Here is a 23,058-nt window from a genome sequence, read left to right as displayed (position 1 = left end):
TCTTTTGCCTCTTCTTCTGTCCCCCATCCCCTCCCCCAACGTGTACAATCGCAAGATATTTCTTTAACATTCAGTGCTCCTCACCCCATAGTCAACCAAGATACCTAAAGAAGAGCACTAATATGTTCACAGTTTCTTGTAAAAGCAACCCAGTGCAAGCGTTATTACTTCCTCAGATTTACAAGTAAGGTAAGAAAGCACGAATTCTGTTGTTGCTCGACCATGAAGTTGTTTTTGTATGTCAATCCTTAAAACAGGTGGAAATTTAGGTTCAGGAGTACACTATTTGTTAAGAAGTGTAATGAATTGCACAATTAATTGATTGCCGGCCGGTGTGGCCGTGCGGTTCTAGGCGCTTCAGTCTGGAACCGCGTGACGGTTACGGCCGCAGGTTCGAATCCTGCCTCGGGCATGGATGTTTGTGATGTCCTTAGGTTGGTTAGGTTTAAGTAGTTGTGAGTTCTAGGGGACTGATGACCACAGATGTTAAGTCCCATGGTGCTCAGAGCCATTTGAACCATTTGCTTAATTGATTGCAGAAATCTCTCAGAACAATGTGTGTTGGTCAACTAGCGCCAATAGTTTCACTTTTTCCTGTGTAAGAGAGGGAGACACCACCACTATGAGTATGCCTGTAACAGACCTGGCGTTCGCCGTACCTAGCTGACGTGACGTCAGGAACAAGCGCCGAGGCCTTCCTTTGAGTCGGTGTTGCCCCAGCAGACTGCACCGCGAGGACAATTTCCCTCGTCCGCAACAACCCACCGACTCACTCCAGACCCCTTGCCGGAAACCATATGCACCAAACCAAAGATGGTACACTGCTCAAATATACACTCCTGGAAATTGAAATAAGAACACCGTGAATTCATTGTCCCAGGAAGGGGAAACTTTATTGACACATTCCTGGTGTCAGATACATCACATTATCACACTGACAGAACCACAGGCACATAGACACAGGCAACAGAACATGCACAATGTCGGCACTAGTACAGTGCATATCCACCTTTCGCAGCAATGCAGGCTGCTATTCTCCCATGGAGACGATCGTAGAGATGCTGGATGTAGTCCTGTGGAATGGCTTGCCATGCCATTTCCACCTGGGGCCTCAGTTGGACCAGCGTTCGTGCTGGACGTGCAGACCGCGTGAGACGACGCTTCATCCAGTCCCAAACATGCTCAATGAGGGACAGATCCGGAGATCTTGCTGGCCAGGGTAGTTGACTTACACCTTCTAGAGCACGTTGGGTGGCACGGGATACATGCGGACGTGCATTGTCCTGTTGGAACAGCAAGTTCCCTTGCCGGTCTAGGAATGGTAGAACGATGGGTTCGATGACGGTTTGGATGTACCGTGCACTATTCAGTGTACCCTCGACGATCACCAGAGGTGTACAGCCAGTGTAGGAGATCGCTCCCCACACCATGATGCCGGGTGTTGGCCCTGTGTGCCTCGGTCGTATGCAGTCCTGATTGTGGCGCTCACCTGCACGGCGCCAAACACGCATACGACCATCATTGGCAACAAGGCAGAAGCGACTCTCATCGCTGAAGACGACACGTCTCCATTCGTCCCTCCATTCACGCCTGTCGCGACACCACTGGAGGCGGGCTGCACGATGTTGGGGCGTGAGCGGAAGACGGCCTAACGCTGTGCGGGACCGTAGCCCAGCTTCATGGAGACGGTTGCGAATGGTCCTCGCCGATACCCCAGGAGCAACAGTGTCCCTAATTTGCTGGGAAGTGGCGGTGCGGTCCCCTACGGCACTGCGTAGGATCCTACGGTCTTGGCGTGCATCCTTGCGTCGGCTGCGGTCCGGTCCCAGGTCGACGGGCACGTGCACCTTCCGCCGACCACTGGCGACAACATCGATGTACTGTGGAGACCTCACGCCCCACGTGTTGAGCAATTCGGCGGTACGTCCACCCGGCCTCCCGCATGCCCACTATACGCCCTCGCTCAAAGTCCGTCAAGTGCACATACGGTTCGCGTCCACGCTGTCGCGGCATGCTACCAGTGTTAAAGATTGCGATGGAGCTCCGTATGCCACGGCAAACTGGCTGACACTGTCGGCGGCGGTGCTCAAATGCTGCGCAGCTAGCGCCATTAGACGGCCAACAACGTGGTTCCTTGAGTGTGCGCTGTGCCGTGCGTGTGATCATTGCTTGTACAGCCTTCTCGCAGTGTCCGGAGCAAGTATGGTGGGTCTGACACACTGGTGTCAATGTGTTCTTTTTTCCATTTCCAGGAGTGTAGATACACGTCATTGCTGCCACACGTAGAAGGAAGAAGAACCACGGCGTAACCGCGACAAGGGCAAGAAACCAAACACAGATAGACAGCGAAGTTCACGAAAACGCATAGTTGGGAGAGAGCACAACTCACTCGGATTAATAACTGCGTCAAGCTGCAAATTGTCCGACGTTATACATAGCAGGCACGCTCGTGTCTTCCTCTAGAATATCCTACGCTGTCCAACATCAGTACTGTATAAAAATTTGTCTCGCCTCGTAGGCATACGACGATGCGCCACGCCTCGCACTTGAGTCTACTGTAGTGCTGTCGGGCCATCTTCGTCGAACAATCTACTTTATTGCACACATAGCCGTTTACCAGAAAGAAGCGTGTGTAAGCGTGTTTGTAGGACGCGGTGACGCAGGACGGCATGGTGACGGGCGTTTTAAAATCCAGTTATTCCCAGCAGGTTTCCTAATAGCGACGGCGTAACGAAAGCACTCGGCAGGTGTCATTAAGGCGCGTCCCCCTTATGTCGCTACAAATTACTGCTGACGTGGGCGGTGAGTCCAACTGTCACATATGACGCCTTCCCACATAGCTGCATTTGGTGGAGTACCGCACATTCATTATAATAACGCTCAGAACCTCATTTGCATAGTTCAAAATGACAACTCGAAGTACAGTTCATTTTGCAGTTGCCGTTTATTACCGCAGCCACAATATTTTACGCAGTGCAGTGAATGTATTCGCCAGATGTGGCACAGTAAATAGGTATTTCTGCAGGTGCTAGGCGTTGTGGTACACTAGCCACTACGTTGTGCACACATAGCTCAGGAATTGCTGAAGGAAGTCGACGACGATCTGGAACTTCTAAAGTAGGTTATAACAGCTGGCGAAACATGGCTATACGAATATGACATCGAAACCAAGGCCCAATCGTCCCAATGGAAACTGTCTAAAGAGCCAAGACAAAAAAAAATCGACAGTATCGATCACAAGTGAAGATTTTTCTCACAGTTTTCTTTGATTACAGTAGGATAGTACATCACGAGTTCCTGCCATGGTCTTAAGGTGAAGCCGTCCGCTGTGGCCGAGCCGTTCTAGGCGCTTCAGTCTGGAAACGCACGACCGCTACGGTCGCAGAATCGAATCCTGCCTCTGGCATGGATGTCTGTGATGTCCTTAGGTTAGTTAGGTTTAAGTAGTTCTAAGTTCTAGGAGACTGATGACATCAGATGTTAAGTCCTATAGCGCTCAGGGCCGTTTGAACCATCTTAAGGTCAATAAGGAATACTACGTGGAAGCCATGCGGCATTTACGTGAAGCAATCCAAAGAAAACGTCTAGAACTGGGGCAAAACCACTTGTGGAAATGGTATCACCATAATGCTCCCGCTCACATCTAAATGCCTTTTGGCAAAAGACGAAACCTTAATGTTGCCTCAGCCACCCTATTCGCCGGACATGGCACCCTGAGACTTTTTTCTATTCCCAAGGCTGAAGAGAACCAGGAAAGGCCGGCCGAGGTGGCAGAGCGGTTCGAATCCTGACTCGGGCATGGATGTGTGTGATGTCCTTAGGTTAGTTAGTTCTGGGGACTCATGACCTCAGATGTTAAGTCCCATAGTGCTCAGAGCCATTTGAACCAGTTTTTTGAACCAGGAAAGGACGTCATTTTGCCATGATCGATAAAAAGAGAATCGCTGGAGGAGCTGAACACTATAACGCAAAATGAGTTCCAGAAATGCTTTCAAGCTTCGAAAAAGCGCTGGCACAAATCTTATGTCTAATGGGGATTACTGTGCAGGGGACAAAGTTGATGTTGATGAATAAATAAAGATTCATTAAGAAAAACAAAAATTCTCGTTTGTTTTTTATCACACCTCATACTTTGAAGTGTTACAGTGGGACAAATTAATTTGTACAAACCGTTATAGCTACAGAACACTGAACTGCATTTTCGGTTAACTAACTTTTGCCGCAGCCTGCGGAAGCGTTATAAACCGTCATAGAAAAGTGTCGTTTTTTTTATCTTGGCCTGTTGTGAAGGCAGCGAGTGGTGGCGCCGCAGCGCGGGCGCCACGCACGCGGTGTTATTTAGGGAGCGGCCACGTGCCGTCTCCCACAGCGCACTGGCGGCTCCAGTCTTTGTCCAGATAACTGCCCGAGCCGCGCCACACACGCGCCGCCCGCGATCGATAGCCCGGCGCGGCGGAAGTGGCGAGCTGCACCACGGGTCTGTCACCTGCGCGTCTCTCTCGGTGTCAGGCGTTACAGAGCAGCTCTTGGCCCCCAGAATAGCTCAACCGACAACGGATGCCATCGCCATCCTCACGTGACATCCTATCGCGTCTATCTCGCCTCTCCGCCAAATTTTCGAAGTCAGTTAAGTACGCACCACAGTTTTACCTTTGTTTGTACAGATGGATTCCGGCAAGAGAATGTCCTCGGTTGTTCCGAAGTTGCCGGCCGGTGTGGCCGAGCGGTTCTAGGCGCTTCAGTCTGGAACCGCACGGCCGCTACGGCACAGGTTCGAATCCTGCCTCGGGCATGGATGTCTGTGATGTACTTAGGTTTGTTAGGTTTGAGTAGTTCTAAGTTCTAGGGGACTGATCACTTCAGATATTATGTCCCATAGTGTTCAGAGCCATTTTAGCCGTTTTGAATTCCGCTGTTTTCCCTGATAGGTTTTGTAAAGTGCGTCTTCTGGAACACTTTACAAATTGTCATGAGGAATTATATGGCATTCTGATGACACTGGCGAGGAGGTGAACTTTTGCTGGGTACCTGGCCACTTTGGCATACATGGTCGACAGAGCCGCCAAGAAAGCATGTCGGGATGGTACTGTCCATCAATGTCCCATCCCGTTGCATGCCATCATCCCATTTTCTGACAGACGCATCATGCGTCAGTGGGAGACTGAATGGTTGCAGGTAACAGACAACAAATTGCGGTCGATCAAATCGGCCACAAAGGCATGGCGCACTTCATGTCAGCCTCACCGCTGGAAGGAGGTTCTGCTTGCCAGATTGCGCATCGGGCATAGCCCTTTAACGCGTGGTTTCCTCCTCCGGCGGGAGGATTAACCACTCCGTGAAGTTTGTCGCGTCGCGCGGGAATAGCCGAGCGGTCTCAGGCGCTGCTGTCATGGACTGTGCGGCTGGTCCCGGCGGAGGTTAGAGTCCTCCCTCGGGCATGGGTGTACGTGTTTGTCCTTAAGATAATTTAGGTTAAGTAGCGTGTAAACTTAGTGACTGATGACCTTAGCAGTCCCATAAGATTTCACACACACACACAAGTTTGTGGCGTGCCACTTTCAGTTCAACACACGTATCTACTTGTGTCCGACATACTGATATTAGGACAGCTCTCCGTCTCGAAGGAGATCTGCCCGCCATCCTCGCAGATACTGATTCCAGTGTTACAAGGGTGGTTAAATTTTGTGAACTGTCAGGCCTCATCCCTAAATTGGTGGGAAAGGGAGGCAGACTTTAATACATTATAAACTGCTCGGCATGCGGTGGCAGCCTTCGTCCTCGCCCATGAGATTAGCATGCTGACTTTTCGTCATGGTGCTGATGTCCATGATATCGAGCGCGTCTTCCCTCAATTCATCATCACCATTTTCGAGGTCAGCGGTTAAGTGATCCGCTGGTCAGGTATTACATCTGTCAGTAGACGGCACTGTTAGATATGCCACTCTCTTTATAGCAACTTGAAGTTTGTTGCGGACACTGGCGAGGTGCCTGAATGTCTGTTGAGAAATAGCAGTCCATTATTCCTCAAATGCCGAAACTAGAAAAGGTACAGATGTTGGACGCTGTAATCTGGAGCGAATTTGACATTTTCATTCAAATGTATTCAATTGTGTTCAGATCAGGAATTTCGCAGCCCAATCTGTTTCAGGAATGTTATTGTCCACAAACCATTGCCTCACATACGCTGCTTTATGACAGGGTCCACTGTCATGGTGATGCAATCATTGTCTCCCAACTGTTCCTCTACTACACATAATACACAATGCTGTAAAATTAGTACATATCTTTCTGCATATAGCGTTTTCTTAAGCGAAATAAGCAGATCACATCCTAATCACAACGATTACCTCTATACCGTAACACCATCTTCTCTGCATTTCACTGTTGATACTGCACATGTTGGTGGGTAACATTTTTCAGGCATTCGCCAAACCCAAACCCTTCCGTCATATTGCCACAGAGTACAGTGTGATTCGTCAGTCCAAATCACTCGTTTCCGGCCACCACTGTCTGTCGCGATCAAACACCCAAAAGAATTTTATTCATGCTCTCACTTTTGTATGGAGCCACAGTCATATATAATTTTTCGAAAGATATAACCGCCATTTGACTGTAGAACAGTTTTTATTTCACACCCTAAATTTTGGCTGTAGGCCATTATCAAGTACTAGAACTGAAAGAGATTAAAGTACAATAAAAGGACAAGTATCAGACAAAGCATCAGAATAATAGCAGGAAAAACAGTTAAAGCAGTATACGGACTGCATGATTTAAGTAAGAGAACAAATCAGGTGGTTATATCTGGTGGTTATATCTTTCAAAAGGAAAGAAATTTTTTTCTAATCGACACTGGCCTTGCTAGTTATGAAACATTTTAGACTTATTAGGACGCTTACCGATGGAATTAACAGTTGTTCTGAGACGACTGTATCAGACAACCAATAATTCGTCCGAGAGTCATAAAGAAATCACTTAAACGAGAATATTGAAACGAGACGACTGTGTGGTTCATTATTGTTTGATGCAACAGTTTTCTGGTCTGATTATGAGCTATTCGATGGATCGTAACAGGCACAACAGTGAGGAAGCCCACAGTTTGCTTCAGACATGCAGGAATAAAACGCTTATAATTGAAAAATAACGGGAATTTTGTAGTTCCTCGTGTTGTATTAGTACGATTCGCACGTTGTTGTATTCGTAAACATGTTTCAAACATGTATGTTCAGTGTTACCCATATCGTACATTTTGTCTGTTGTAGGCTGTCAAATAGGTTAAATGTGTCTTTGTAATATCAGTGATTATTTATTTTATATAAAACAATATCAGAGAATTTCTATTACATTTTGCATTAAGGAGGGAATAAAGCGAGGCAACTTTTTATAAATGTTAAATATTGTATCTGATGAGTCTTCTGAGTGTAAACCAAGGGTTTAGAGTGGCATAACTGTTTCGAAAAAGGCCGTGAAGACGTTGAAGATGAGGAGCTCTGTAGACGCCTAAACACTTCATCAAACGATGAAATCGCGGGAAAAGTGAAAGTAGTTATTATGAACGAAACCAAAATCACAGTCAACGAGGTACTATTATCAACTGGGTCGTGGCATGAAATTTTGTTGGAGACAGCAGCGAATGCAAATTTTAAGCTGTCGCTAGATGAAGTGACAAGCGACACAGAATTACCGAAATGTTTCGTGACAGATTCTGAACACCGAGTTACGAACAAGATGTCGAAACTAAGGCCAAGGCATAAAAAAATTTCCATAAATGCGGACAAATCTTAAGGTAATGCTCATCGTGTTCTTCGGTTTTAACGGGATCATGAGCTCTTGCCACAAAGGTCAAATGATCAGTTGTTGTTGTTGTGGTCTTCAGTCCTGAGACTGGTTTGATGCAGCTCTCCATGCTACTCTATCCTGTGCAAGTTTCTTCATCTCCCAGTACCTACTGCAACCTACATCCTTCTGAATCTGCTTAGTGTAGTCATCTCTTGGTCTCCCTCTACGATTTTTACCCTCCACGCTGCCCTCCAATACTAAATTGGTGATCCCTTGATGCCTCAGAACATGTCCTACCAACCGATCCCTTCAGAAAAGAGTATTATTTACAAGTTTAACACCGTTTCCGTGAAGCAAACACAGAACGGTTCGGATCTATGGCGAAACAATTTACGGCGTTTGCGCCACGATAATATACCTGCTCATACTTCGTTATTTGTTCGTGAATTTTTAACCAAGAGCAGAATTGTAATAATTGACAGACATGCCCTCATGTGAGTTTTTTCTCTCTTCAAAAATAAAAAAAAACCTTAAGATGCCGTCGTTTCACAAGCGTAGGCCAGGTTACAAACGGATCACTGAGAGAGTTGAAATCCCAAACATTGAACCATCGAGTTACCGAAGTAGACCAGGTTACAAACGGATCGCTGAGAGAGTTAAAATCCCAAACATCGAACCATCGAGTTACCGAAGTAGACCAGGTTACAAACGGATCGCTGAGAGTGTTAAAATCCCAAACATTGAACCATCGAGTTACCGAAGTAGACCAGGTTACAAACGGATCGCTGAGAGAGTTAAAATCCCAAACATCGAACTATCGAGTTACCGAAGTGTTTCGGGAACTGTTTTGAAGGGGATAAAATTTATGTAGACCAACAAACAAAATTATTTCCAAAAAAAAAAAAAAACGTTTGCATTATCAGTTGAACACAGCTCGTATTTTGTAAGGACCAGAAATGCATTATAAACCAGACGACAAGCGGCAGCGTACGTTAGTTTCACGATAGAGACGAAGACGCCCCATTATTGAGGTATTATCACAAGTAATGCAACTGAAATCTTTCAGCAACATTGTCCCTGTTTTTCCTTCCGGTTCCTGTTTTAATTCGAAGTGTCCGTCTGAAAGAATGAGTACCCCGTGCTAGCGACGTATTTCTTTTTTTTCGTGCTGTCTCTCTGATGCACCACTGACGCGGACGTCTGCGTCTGGCTGCTTTTATCTCTTTTTTGTGAATTTCTTGTGGTGCCGCCTTTCCTTCTTGGTTTATTTGCTCTGGGTGCCCGGGAGCCTGAGTAATCAACGGACGCCATTAAGCGGATTGCGGCGTTGCGGATACAATTGCGCGTCTACCGGAAGATGGGCACCTCTCCCCGCCTCGCACCGCCTGTAATTTTAATCTCTGGAAACGGGGAGGGGGGAGTCTCGTTTGCTTGCCAACGGCATAATCTCTACCGGCATTCCGGAGGAGCAGGCGGTAAAACAACCGTGGCGCCTGAATTGCCTCATTGTCAAACTAAAAGGAAAAGAAGACAATTTTTTCCTCACTCTCTGCAAAGAAAAGAGGCAGGCTTTCGCTCTTTATTCGGCGTGACGTAGCGTGACTGTTCTTTGATGCGCGGATGATAATATTAGTTTATTTTCATCACCAGCCTCAAGGCTGATTTGAACAGCAATGTACTCTGGTACGTCTACGTCTTCATATACCTGTACTGCTTAAGACCGGCTCACACTGATTCTTGTTCCAGTTGCGAGTGGTTTGTGGAAAGAGAACGACTGTTGGCTAGCTTCCATACGAGCTGGAATGTCTATTCTTTTAATCCCATGCTCTTTTCGTGAGATATATGTAGGAGAGAACAGTGTATTGGTTGACTCTTCTACGAACGTACGTGATTAGAACTTCAAGTGGAGGTTCTGGTAGATAGGCTCGAAATTTGAGTGAAGTTAACAATTTTATTTTTTATACAAGGCTTGTTTTTTGTTAAAATGGGGCTTTTACCACTTCATCCATGTAAAAGGTCTGCAGTGTCTGTGGTGGACTGTCTCAGAGACAATGTTTCCACATGCGCAGGTGAACGAGTGTTTGACGAACGGATGTCACGTCGCCTCTAGAAATCCATACGGGGCGATCGGCGGTCTGCTGTTAGACCGCCGTCGATTTGAAATCAGGCGCAGTAACTCATTTCTGCCAGGAGCGTCCGGGGACAAATGTAATGCATATACTTCGGTAGACGATGACTGTCCCGCGTCTCAGTGACTACCCAACACTCTTGACTACTCCGTGTATTTTATTTTTCGCAGATGTGAAGAACGTTAATTGTGGAAGCTTTCATTCTCATTTGCTTTGATGGAAATGTCAGTGCCTTCCATTAACGGAAAGCATTCGAATGACTTAGTTTTATGAACGCTTTTTGTTATTATGTGCTGTAAACTTTCACCTCCGTGTTTATTTCAGAGAATGGAGCCGAGTTGTTTGTTTCACGTGGCGTGCGTATAATATATGTAATTATAAATAAATCATAATTTAATCAAATGAAGTATCAGATGTCTTAGGTCACTGAATTTGTAGTGGATATTCTTTAATTTTCTGTTTCCGCTTTATTTCCATATTAGCATCATTTGCCAGTAGGGTGTGCATCGATTTCTTCGTTTTGCTTCAATATGGGCAACGTTCAAAACAAAAGCCGAGAAATCTCTTGCAGGATATATATGACTTTGATGACTTTCTGGCACAACCACGTCATGGCTAATGTTCTGTGGATTTTTACTTATTTTTAAGTCTTAACAACATTGTCTTGACATAGATAAAAGATATTATATGAAGTAACCTTCCGTTCAGTGGATGAGTGAATAGGCGTTAGCAGATATTTGTCCATGTCTGCGAGAACGATATTCATATACACGATGTCCCAGGAGGAATTATCAGTGTTCAGGGATGTGACAAGAACCGTAATTCGTATCAGGGAAATCTTAGTAAACATGAGCTCTGTAACGTATACCGTAATCCGTTGGAATTCGATTACTCGATAAATAGTGCAATTCTCAAGGCTGTCAATTCAACTAAGTACCTGAGTGTTAAAATTACGAACAATTTCAGTTGGAAAGACCACATAGATAATATTGTGGGGAAGGCGAGCCAAAGGTTGCATTTCATTGACAGAACACTTAGAAGATGCAACAAGTCCACTAAAGAGACAGCTTACACTACACTCGTTCGTCCTCTGTTAGAATAATGCTGCGCGGTGTGGGATCGTTACCAGGTGGGATTGATGGAGGACATCGAAAGGGTGCAAAAAAGGGCAGCTCGTTTTGTATTATCACGTAATAGGGGAGAGAGTGTGCCAGATATGATACTCGAGTTGGGATGGAAGTCATTAAAGCAAAGACGTTTTTCGTCGCGGCGAGATCTATTTACGAAATTTCAGTCACCAACTTTCTCTTCCGAATGCGAAAATATTTCGTAGAGCCCAGTCTACATACGTAGGAATGATCATCAAAATAAAATAAGAGAAATCAGAGGTCGAACAGAAAGGTTTAGGTGTTCGTTTTTCCCGCGCGCTGTTCGGGAGTGGAATGGTAGAGATACAGTATGATTGTGGTTCGATGAACCCTCTGCCAAGCACTTAAATGTGATTTGCAGAGTAGTCATGCAGATGTAGATGTGCCTTAAGAGCTATGAGCACTTGTCCAGTATAAGAGAAGACTTTCATAGTAGCGAAGATGAAAAAGTGCCCATAGCTTTTAAGGTATGCATTTTATAGCCCATGTTCATTAGACTGTCTCACTTCGAATGACCGTTCCTGTTGTGTTCCATAATTATGGTTACCTGATATGATCGTTCAGTCTGGAAGCGATCTGTAATTTTTTATTGTAGTCTTCTTTTGAAAACAAATTTATTTGCCAGGATCGCTATATTAACACAATTGCTGGATTACTAGTTTCGGGAATATGTATTGCCATCCTCAGATTCATGAAACCGGGCAGTGGTAGGTACATCATACAATGCTTACACCACTCTGTCACGTGACGGCTGCGCAGTACTGACCATTCGTCCTGGGACATCCTGTATACGGCCACCGGTGAAAAGGATTGGTGTTTGTTTCTTCAGTTAACGGAGAATTTCTCAGCTTGTCGCGGAAAGAGCCGAAGAGATATCGTCTAAGTACGAGTCATCGGAAGTGCTCAGCCTTGGCGACATCCGCCGTACTTTACGCATTTGGACGTCACAGAAAATGTCATGCCAGTTGGAATTTTCAGCTAATCGCTAATATCACCTTCTCACTTCTACATCTACATCTACATGGTTACTCTGCAATTCACACTTAAGTGCCTGGTCCATCGAACCATTTTCGTACTACTTCTCTACCATTCCACTCTCGAATGGCCCGTGGGAAAAAGGAACACCTAAATCATTCCGTTCGAGCTCTGATTTCTCTTATTTTATTATGATGATCATTCCTCCGTGCGTAGGTGGATGTCAACAAAATATTTACGCATTTGGAAGAGAAAGTTGGTGATTGAAATTTCGTAAATAGATCTCGCCACAAAGAAAACCGCCTTTGTTTCAGTGACTGCCACCCCAACTCGCGTATCATATCAGTGACACTATCAACCCTGTTGCGCGATAACACGAAACGAGCTGCCCTGCTTTGCACTTTTTCTGTGTCCTCCGTCAATCCTACCTGGTAAGGACCCCATACCACGCAGCAATATTCCAACAGAGGACGGACAAGTGTAACGTAATCTGTCTCTTTCGTGGGTTTGACGCTCTTTTAAGTGTTCTGCCAACAAAGCGCAGTCTTTGTTTCGCCTTCCCCACAATATTACCTATGTGGTCTTTGCAATTTAAGTTGCTCGTAATTGTAATTCCTAGGTATTTAGTCGAACTGACAGCTCTTAGATTTGTGCGATTTATCGTATACCCTAAATTTATCGAATTTCTTTCAGTACGCAGGTGGATGACCTCGCACTTTTCTTTTTTTTTTAGTGCTAATTGCCACTTTTGGCACCATACAGAAATTCTCTCTAGATTATTTTGTAATTGGAATTGATCGTCTGATGATTTTACTACACGGTAAATTACAGCATCATCTGCAAACAATCTAATGGGGGTGCTCAAATTATTACCTAGTTCATTTTTATAAATCAGGAACAGCAGTGGGCCTATGACACTACCTTGCGGAACGCCAGATATCACTTCTGTTCTACTCGATGATTTACCGTCTATCGCTACGAACTGTGACCTCTCTGAGAGGAAATCACAAAACCAGTCACACAACTGAGGCGATACTCCATATGCACGCAGTATGATTAATAGTCGCTTGTGAGAAACGGTATCAAAAGCCTTCTGGAAATTTAGGAATATGGACTCGATCTGAGATCCCTTGTCGACAGCACTCATTACTTCATGGAAATAAAGAGCTAGCTGTGTTGCACAAGAACGATATTTTCAGAATCCGTGTTGGCTGTGTATCAATAAGTAATTTTCTTCAAGGTGATTCATAATGTTCGAGAACAGTATATGCTCCAAAATCCTACAGCAAATTGAGGTCAGTGATATTGGCCTGTAGTTCAGTGGGTTACTCCTATTTCCCTTATTGAATATTCCTGTGACCTGTGCTACTTTCCAGTCTTTAGGAACAGACCTTTCGTCAAGTGAGCGATTGTATATGATTGCTAAGAAGGGCGCTATTGCGTCTGCATACTCTGACAGGAACCTCATTGGTGTACTGTCTAGACCGGAAGACTTGCCTTTCTTAAGTGATTTGAGTTCTTTCGCAACACCTAAGATATCTACTTTTATGTCACTCATGCTAACAGCTGTTTTGGTTTCGAATTCTGGAATATTTACTTTGTCTTCTTTCGTGAAGGGATTACGGAAAACTGTATTTAGTAACTCCGCTTTAGCGGCACCATCATCGGTAACATTTCCATCGCTATCGTGCAGTGACGGTATTGACTGTTTTTTGCCACTGGTGTACTTTACATACGACCAGAATCTTTTTGGGTTTTCTATCGTAATTTGAGACAATATTTCGCTATGAAAATTATTAAAAGCATCTCGCATTTACGTCCGCACTAAATTTCGAGCTTCCGTGAAACATAGCCAGTCTTTGGGATTTGCGTTCTCCTGAATTTGCATTCTGCAACAGTGTTCTGACGTTTTATGTACCATGATGGATTAGTCCCATCTCTTATTAACTTATGTGGTATAAATCTATATATTGCTGTCGATACTGTATCTTTGAATTTGAGCCATATCTGGTCTACACTTACATAATTAGCTTGGAAGGAATGGAGACTCTCTCTTAGGAAGGCATCAAGCAAATTTTTATCTATTGTTTTAAATAGATATATTTTGCCTCTATTTTTAGTGGTTTTGGTTGATATGGTTTTGAGCCTCTCTACAATGACCTTGTGTTCACTAATCCCTGTATCCGTCACGACGCTCTCTATTAGATCAGGATTATTTGTGGCTAAGAGGTCAAGTTTGTTTTCGCAACCATTTACAATTCGTATGGGCTCATTAACTAATTGTTCAAAGTAGTTCTCAGAGAAAACATTAAGTACAACTTCGGAAGATGTTTTCTGTCTACCAACGGCTTTGACCATGTATTTTCGCCAACAAAACGAGGGTAGATTGAAGTCTCCACCAATTATAACTGTACGAGTGGGGTACTTATTTGTTCAAATGGTTCAAATGGCTCTGAGCACTATGGGACTTAACATCTATGGTCATCTCTCCCCTAGAACATAGAACTACTTAAACCTAACTAACCTAAGGACATCACACAACACCCAGCCATCACGAGGCAGACAAAATCCCTGACCCCGCCGGGAATCGAACCCGGGAACTTACTCATTTGTCATGAGATTCATATTTTCTTTGAAGCGGTCAGCTATTATATCATCTGAGTCGGGGGGTCGGTAGAAGGAGCCAATTATTATTATGGTACGACTGTTGAGTATAACCTCTAGCCATAGTAATTCGCAGGAATTATCTATTTCAAACTACTACCAACAGATTAGATTAGATTAGATTAATACTTGTTCCATAGATCATGAATACGACACTTCGTAATGATGTGGAACGTGTCAGGTTAATGAAAGATGTCTGTACAAGATGTTACATTACACAAAATATTGCATGACACTAATGCTTAAGTTAGTTTTTTTCCATCCCTTAATTTATATCTAAAACTTCAGCCAATGAGTAGGAGTTGTCATCTAGAAATTCTTTTAATTTATTTTTAAATGTTGGTTGATTATCTGTCAGGCTTTTGATGCTGTTTGGTTGGTGACCAAAGACTTTTGTGGCAGCATAATTTACCCCTTTCTGTGCCAAAGTCAGATTTAACGCTGCATAGTGAAGATCATCCTTTCTCCTGATGTTATAGCTATGCACGCTGCTATTATTTTTGAACTGGGTAGGATTATTAACAACAAATTTCATAAGTGAATATATATACTGTGAGGATCCCTAGATCCTTAAATAGATGTCTGCAGGATGACCGTGGGTGGGCTCCAGCAATTATTCTGATTACACTTTTTTGAGCAATGAATACTTTTCTACTCAACGATGAATTACCCCAGAATATGATACCATACGAAAGCAGTGAAGGAAAGAAGGCATAGTAAGCTAATTTACTGAGATTATTATCACCAAAATTTGCAAACACACCACCACCTACTTTATTTAATCTATCCATTCTGAACACGGTTTGCGCCTCTGTAAAAATTTCGGCAGAATTTGATCTCCGACTTTAGCCAGTTTTCGGTTCCTATAATGAGGAGGTAGAAGGAACCAAAACAAGAAAAAATAGTCTAATGAATATGGGCTTTAAAATGTTCCTTTATGAGTTGTAAGCACTTTTTCAGTAGAAGAGATGTGTTTCACAACGGTCGGCTGCGGTGGCCGAGCGGTTCTAGGCTCTACAGTCTGGAACCGCGCGGCCGCTACTGTCGCAGGTTCGAATCCTGCCTCAGACATGGATGTGTGTGATGTCCTCAGGTTAGTTAGGTTTAAGTAGTTCTAAGTTCTAGGGGACTGATGACCTCAGAAGTTAAGTCTCATAGTACTCAGAGCCATTTGAACCATTCTTTTGTTTCACAACCGCGAAGATGAACAAGTGCCATAGCTCTTAAGGTATGGACTATAGTGCTCGTTTTTGTTGCCCTTTGTTTCGTTTTGGTCCATATTACCACCTCTCAGACTGTTGAATGGAAAGAGCTTGCAGTACAAGATATTTGTTTCACAGAATCGAAGATGGAAATTGCTCATAGCTCTTAAGGTATGAATTATAGAGCCCATTCTTACTGTACTTTATTCCTGTCATGTCGATGAATATTACCGTTCCTCCTAGGACACAATGGGTGAGTGTTATAAAGTGGATATTTTTCTGAAGAAGTGCGAACGATAAGCAGTAAATACAGAAAAGAAGCTGAAGCTTTAGAAATATGATTCTGCAGAAGAGTGCCTTACATAATATGGCTAACTCCGATAAATAATGAAGAGGTGTGAAATCGTGGAAACAAAAAAAAATGACACAACGGGACTAAAGGAGGGGATAGCTTGATAGGACGTTTCTGAAGGCATGAAGGAATAGCTGATCCGGTATTTGAGGAAGCTGTGAGGAAGGGGGAGGGTAAAAATCGTATTGGGTGATTGTGAACCAAGGTTTGAATATAGTAAGCAGATTCAAATGGATGTAGGTTGCAGTGGTTGCGCAAAGATTAACAGTGATGTACTGGATAGATTACCGTGGAGAGTTGCATCATATCAGACTTCGGGCTGAAGATCACAACAACAGCAGGGCTGGTGCACGCATTTATCTCTCTTATCTCTTTCTCACGGTCCCTAAGCGGATTATAAGACAGAGGTAGCAGAACTGTAGCACACGTTTTCTCGAATATCTGTTCTCTAAATTTACCCGACAAGCTTTTGCTAGAAACGCGTCGCCTTCCACGGAACTTCTCATTTAAGGTCACTGGACGTCTGCATTATACTGTCATATGAGCTGCGCTGACATGAATCTAACAGCGCTTCTCTGAACTCATTTGAAATATGGCATCATGTCTACTTGATATGGAATGCTCTAGAAGTGGTTGCACTCGAGTCTTTTCAGATGTTCCGTACTTGATCAAAAACCTGTCAACGAATCCAAGTAGCTGGCCGTTGTAGCCGAGCGGCTCTAGACGCTTCAGTCCGGAACCGCGCTGCTGCGATCGCAGGTTCGAATCCTAGCTCGGGTATGGATGTGTGTGTTGTCCTTAGATTAGTTAGGTTTAAGTAGTTCTAAGTTCTAGGGGACTGATGATCTCAGATGTTAAGTCCCACAGTGCTCAGAGCCATTTGAACCATTTGAACGAATCCAAGTCTTCGTTCGGTCTCTCTAAAACCGAATTTACATCGCTTCACGGTATTACGACTAAATATTGAAAATATGTCACGGAAAATAAAGGTAGTCCAAGGAATAAGGTTTCGTCTACGACAAGGTCATTGGACCAGGCGCAACGTCAGATGGCGCAATGACAAGGAAAGATATTAGACCTGTTCTTTCCTATAGCTGTTGACGGAAAACGCAAATCTGGGAAGCGGACGGGGATCTGAACCGTCATCCCCGAGAATGCTAGTCCAGTGTACGATGTGATGGTCTGTAGAAACTTACCGCTAAACCTGTAATCGGATATGGTGGGATTTTTTTGGTTCTTCATTTACAATATGTTCCACTTCTGCCACAGGTATATCAAGCGAAACTGTTATCTGAGACGTCGTAAAATATTAAAAGTAGTTTACAAAATGTGACGGTCACGCATCCATAAGAATGTTGTACCTGTTTTTTATTTTTTTATTTTTTTATTTTACTTTTTTTTTACAGACGGAATCGTGAGCCTCAGGCTCTGACAGGACTGCGTTTCTATTAATTTCTTCGTTTCTAAATAACCACAAAAAATTAATATTTTCATTTATACAGTATGAACATTAATAAAACCGACAAACTGCAGGGACAGATTCCTAACTGGAAATGGAGAAAAAAAGGTGATATGAATGTATGTCCGGAAATGGTCAACAAATCGTCCCGAAACACAGTAAAGTGCTGCAAAGTCTCCACGTCACAACAGATATTCAAAGTGGTCTCCATGGGACTGCAGGTATTATAGATAGTAGCAGCTGTCATGCAGGATACGCTTAATTGTACTTTGGCTTACACCGTGTTGGTGGGTCACTTGCCTGGAGCTTCAACTGAGGTTATTCTCAATATCCTGCAGAACCCGGTCCTCCAACTCTGGTGTACGCACATTCCGCCGCTTCCCTGCACGTTCATCTGCCTGAAAGGATTCACGATCACACGAACGCCGAAAAAGGGCGTGAAATATTGTATGACATTTACTTATTTTGGAATAGCCACCGTTTCCGTCTGCTCGGCCGCACTCAAACACCATTTCGGTTTGTTCCCGATATGAATGGCGGACCATTCTGTTGCTTACAGTACGCTGCCATCCACCGTGGCAACGGTGCGTTTCCGAACAGATGTTCACTGGGCCTTTCATTACCCCATTTCCAGTCAGGAATCGGTCCGTGCATTTTGTCAGTTTTATTAATGTTCACCTTGTATGCACGAAGCCAACGGTCTTGCCGCATTGGTAACACCGGTTATCGTCAGATCACCGAAGTTAAGCGCTGTCGGGCTGGGCTAGCACTTGGATGGGTGACCGTCCGGTGTGCCGAGCGCTGCTGGCAAGCGGGGTGCACTCAGCCCTTGTGAGGCAAACTGAGGAGCCACTTGATTGAGAAGTATCGGCTCCGGTCTCGGAAACTGACATACGGCCGGGAGAGCGGTGTGCTGACGATGTGCCCCTCCATATCCGCATCCAGTGACGCATGTGGTGAGGATGACACGGCGGCCGGTAGGCAACGTTGGGCCTTCATGGCCTGTTCGGGAGGAGAGTTCTGTATGCACAAAGCCTTATCGGCTTGTGCACTTCGTATTATTCATTATTTTTCGCAATGTTTCGCTATTGTGCTGTATCATCATGTAACAGTTGATGCATGCACCACCATCATGTCCTTGACTGGGGTAAGTTCTTGTAATTTTTACGGAGACTTGTTCCTGCTCTTATTCGGCGCTTAACTTTCAGACCATTTCTTTCTCACTACATTTTAGGATCTCCATCCTAAAAAAAAAATGGTTCAAATGGCTCTGGGCACTATGGGACTTAACATCTGTGGTCATCAGTCCCCTAGAACTTAGAACTAATTAAACCTAACTAACCTAAGGACATCACACACATCCATGCCCGAGGCAGAATTCGAACCTGCGACCGTAGCAGTCGCGCAATCTCCATCCTCTCCTTACCGTTTTCTAATGCTTGTAATCCAAATAGCGGTGTGAACCAGGCTAGGTATGCGTGTCAGGTATGTTCTTCATCATTCGGGAGATAATCCTCTTCTTGGAAGATTTATTTATAGTTTTTTCTAATGTGCGCTTCATGCCATCAACTGAAGGGCCACTTATAGTGAAACATGGGACTTCTGGTAATGGATAGTTGTCTTTGTAGAATTCTCTTGATTAAAGATACGCTACAAACAGTGAACGAGGCATTCCACTCAGGAATGAATGAAGATAGTCTACGCAGGATTCACTTGTCAAGTGACGAATAAAAAGCTGTGAAAATTGTGGATGAATAACCGGGACCGATGAAAAAAAATGATGTAAAAAAACAGAAAATAAATTTAAGTATCAATAATTCGGCATTGGTGAAGCTGCAATAAGGTGAGAATGTCTAGTTTCCTTGGTTCGCGTCAAACGTGTTCTGAATCCGTTCATGGGCACTGACGTTTCAGGAGAGTGTTGAACCCGAGTCTGGATATTCAAGTATATTTGCTACGGGACGAATATCATGAGCCACGACTGCCAGTTAAGTAACAGACATCTTCAGTGATTGTCTTCTGAGTTGGAGCCGGCTTTGTGGCCGAGCAGTTCTAGGCGGTTCAGTCTGGAACTGCGGGACCGCTGCGGTCGCAGGTTCGAATCCTGCCTACGGCATGAATGTGTGTGATGTCCTTAGGTTAGTTAGGTTTAAGTAGTTCTAAGTTCTAGGGGACTGATGACCTCAGATGTTGAGTCCCATAGTGCTCAGAGCCATTTGAACAATTTTTTTTCTGAGTTGGATGGGCAGATCAGCAAAGAAACACTGTACATTCCTTGCAATATATGGATAAGTATTGCCTTGCTGGGATATAACTTCATGAACGCATGTTTCTCTCTGTCTCTCTCCCCGTCTTCCCGCGCTTGCGTGTATGTGTGTGTGTGTGTGTGTGTGTGTGTGAGAGAGAGAGAGAGAGAGAGAGAGAGAGAGAGAGAGCGCTGGAAGAGGGAGGTGTTAATTTACCGAACCTCCAGTGAGATGAGTGTGGCAAATTGCTTCACCCCGCTTCCCGATACTCTGTGTGCCACAGATCAGTGGAACTAGCTTGTCAAAACAAGTAAAAAGTTGTGACAGTCACAGCCCCCCCAAATCACTGAAGCAAGATGACAGGTGGTTGGAATCCATCAAGGCTTGGAGTGTTGCGTTCTGTCAGGTTTATCCTGCTTAGCTACTCCATTGTCCCTAATGACCTAATGATGGACGGCTTTAAGGGCAAGCTCACAAAAAGAGGGCTCTGCCGTCTACGTGGGAGATGTAGCTGAAGATACTGTGCTCCTGCGGTTCGTGGAGACTATTGTTTCTTGCCGAGCTGCGGTGCGGTTCCAAAATAACGCGGCAGCGCGGCGCCAAACTGCCTGGAGGCTCGTTCGGATGCTGGAGTGAGTGTGACTTGGCCGGAGGGCAGAAGAACCCGTTCCTCGCTACGCCTCGCACTAAAAATACCGCCGCAGTCAGCATTGTGGACGCGCCGCGTCACCGGCTGCGACTGCCGACTGCGGCCGCTCTGCTCGGCGAGGCCGCTGGCGCAGCTACACACGTCAGCGCGGCCGCTATCTGTGTGTGTGTGTGTGAGCCGCTGCTGCTGTCGTGTGCGGACTCGGCCGGGCAAAGCCAGTCTGGCGGCGAACGCGCCGGCGTTACCAGTGTGCTGTGAAGTGCTGCGCGGTGCACATGCGCGCTAGCTCACCTGTAGGAGCGAAACTCGTGTGCGCGTTGCTAGGCGGCCAGTGAGTTTTGTGTTATGCTCGACGCATCGACTTCCAGGCAGCACAGGTGTCGCACTGATCGAACGAGATGAAATACGTAAGTAACAGCTTCTGTTGCTGCAGTTCTACTGAGCAGCATACCGTTTCTATGACTCGGCCGGGAGTGCGTGGCGCTGTTTCGCTTCGCTCGTTCTTCTGTTCGCAAATTAAGATTACACCAGATGGTTAGCTGTTATGTCACTACTCTCCATTACATTTGTGTGACAAGAACAGCGCTTGTCGGTAATTTTCACAGCACCGATGGCGATGTCTTTGTATTGGGAGAGCGTTATGAATTGCCGTCCATTCCCCTTTGCATTTTTCATACTTGATGTCCGATATAAGTACGTAACAGTCGCTGTTAATACTCGTCGGAGATTTGTCTATTGTATAATACATCTTCTCTGAATTTATTTCGCGGGTTTAGTTGTACATGACGAAACGTGCTTTACACAAGAACGTGTATCTTAGAGTTATGATGTAGATCAATCTGTTGCCACATTATTTTCCGTGTGAGTGCTTCTCGTACATTTCAGGATAAAAAAAAAAAGACATCAACGAAACCAATATTTTTGTGTAATGGTGTTCTATCATTAAGTAATATGTCCGTGGCAGTGTTGGTGAAACTGTCGCAAGTTTTTGTGCTACTTTTGCGAAACGGAGAACTTTGTTATTATACCCAACCTTTCGTAATCAATTGACTGTCACTACTGTGCATATTACCACTAAAAAGTTTCAGTATATGGTAAATAAAATTTATCGATATTATCCAGATATCGAAAAACCGGCGACCTTTCAGCAGTCTTTCCTACGTAAAACATAGTTTTCGTATTTTGAACCAGTTATGATGTTATGAAGATGTTCGTGGTATGTGTGTGCTTACGTTACGAATTACAATTGAAAATGGGTATTAATATGTAAAACATTAAGTACATCAAATGAAAGAAAATAATCAATGACAATGTTTTTCATTATTAACATTCTATCCCTAATAACAAGTTTTCGCAGTTTCACCGTGTCATCTGTATTGCTTTAACTCAGTTTTCTTCATTACGAGCGTTCACTGAAAGATACCTAAAGCGCATGCAACAAATAAAAGCGTACCCTTCATAAGTTCAGTTTTATTTTCGTTAATGCATTCTGAATACCCCTATTTAGAATAGTACGAGAAAAAGGTGAGTTGAAACGCAACTTGTCGGGGAAAAGATATTTTGTTGAAAGACGAGCCGTATCGCGCGAAAAAAAAAAAAATCTGATTGTGGAGTCAGAGTTAATTATGTTCGCGCAGCAGAATTCGAAGGCTAAATGACTGGTTGTCAGTCAGTGTGACACAACAGTTTCAAAACATCGCGTCCGCTGAGCGGAAAAGACGCTCTTTTCGCTGCAGAATAGTGTTTGTAACATCACGTCACGCTAGAACAACTTTGTCGATCAAAATATCAATACTAACCTAAATTAATTTTAAAAAATTGAGCAGCACAACTCAAAGCTTGCATTTTGATATTTTATACATGAAACCCATAATTCTCGGGATCGCCGGGACAGTGAGAACTGTCATATTTTCCTATAAAGACAAGCATACGAGCTTAAGTCCCTGTACCATATGCTATATATTCGCACAATTTACGTATACATCTACGTCTCTGCAAATCACCGTTAAGTGATAATTCTCTGTTATTCCAATTTCGAAAGGTGCGCGAGAAAAACCAGCATCTATATCCTTCCGTGCGAGCTGTGATTTCCCTTATTTTATTATGATGATAGTTTCTCCCTATGTGGGTCGGCGTCAAAAATATATTTTCGCATTCGAAAAACGAAATTTCCGTTAAATAGGCTTAACGACTAAATTGTCAAATCTCCTCAATCTGCATCTGTTCGTTTCGTATTGAAAATATGGTTTAAAGGTCGACAGATAGCCCATGATCCTAAAAGAAACAGTTCCTAAAAGATATGAATATGTCAGAAGAAAATCGATCGTAACACTTTGAAATAACGATGTGTAGGAATTGGTTCAATGACATTCGAAACAACTCTACCATTTGTCTATCCAACGTGCCAAATTGAAAAAAAAAAGATTAGAGTGTTGGCATGCCTTTTTATTTTACTTTT

At 44.1% G+C, this 23,058-nt stretch overlaps 1 protein-coding gene across 8 annotated transcripts in view; it reads left to right on the top strand.

Moving 5' to 3' along the window:
* The window catches only part of LOC126354991 (enhancer of filamentation 1), a 685,921-nt gene that overhangs the window by 542,997 nt on the left and 119,866 nt on the right, over positions 1 to 23,058 (top strand). The window contains exon 1 of one of the 8 annotated variants that reach the window (XM_050005095.1): positions 20,760 to 21,007. The exons of 6 other annotated variants lie outside the window; for them this stretch is intronic. In XM_050005095.1, the coding sequence (XP_049861052.1) occupies positions 20,999 to 21,007 (9 nt within the window). In that variant the 5' untranslated portion in view covers positions 20,760 to 20,998. Of the gene's footprint in view, positions 1 to 20,759; positions 21,008 to 23,058 lie in introns of those variants that run through there. One more of the 8 variants, XM_050005099.1, reaches the window with a different exon arrangement.

Source organism: Schistocerca gregaria, chromosome 3 (assembly GCF_023897955.1).
Source record: "Schistocerca gregaria isolate iqSchGreg1 chromosome 3, iqSchGreg1.2, whole genome shotgun sequence".
Classification (NCBI taxonomy): Eukaryota; Metazoa; Arthropoda; class Insecta; order Orthoptera; family Acrididae; genus Schistocerca; species Schistocerca gregaria.
This window is presented reverse-complemented; position numbering and strand designations above follow the sequence as displayed.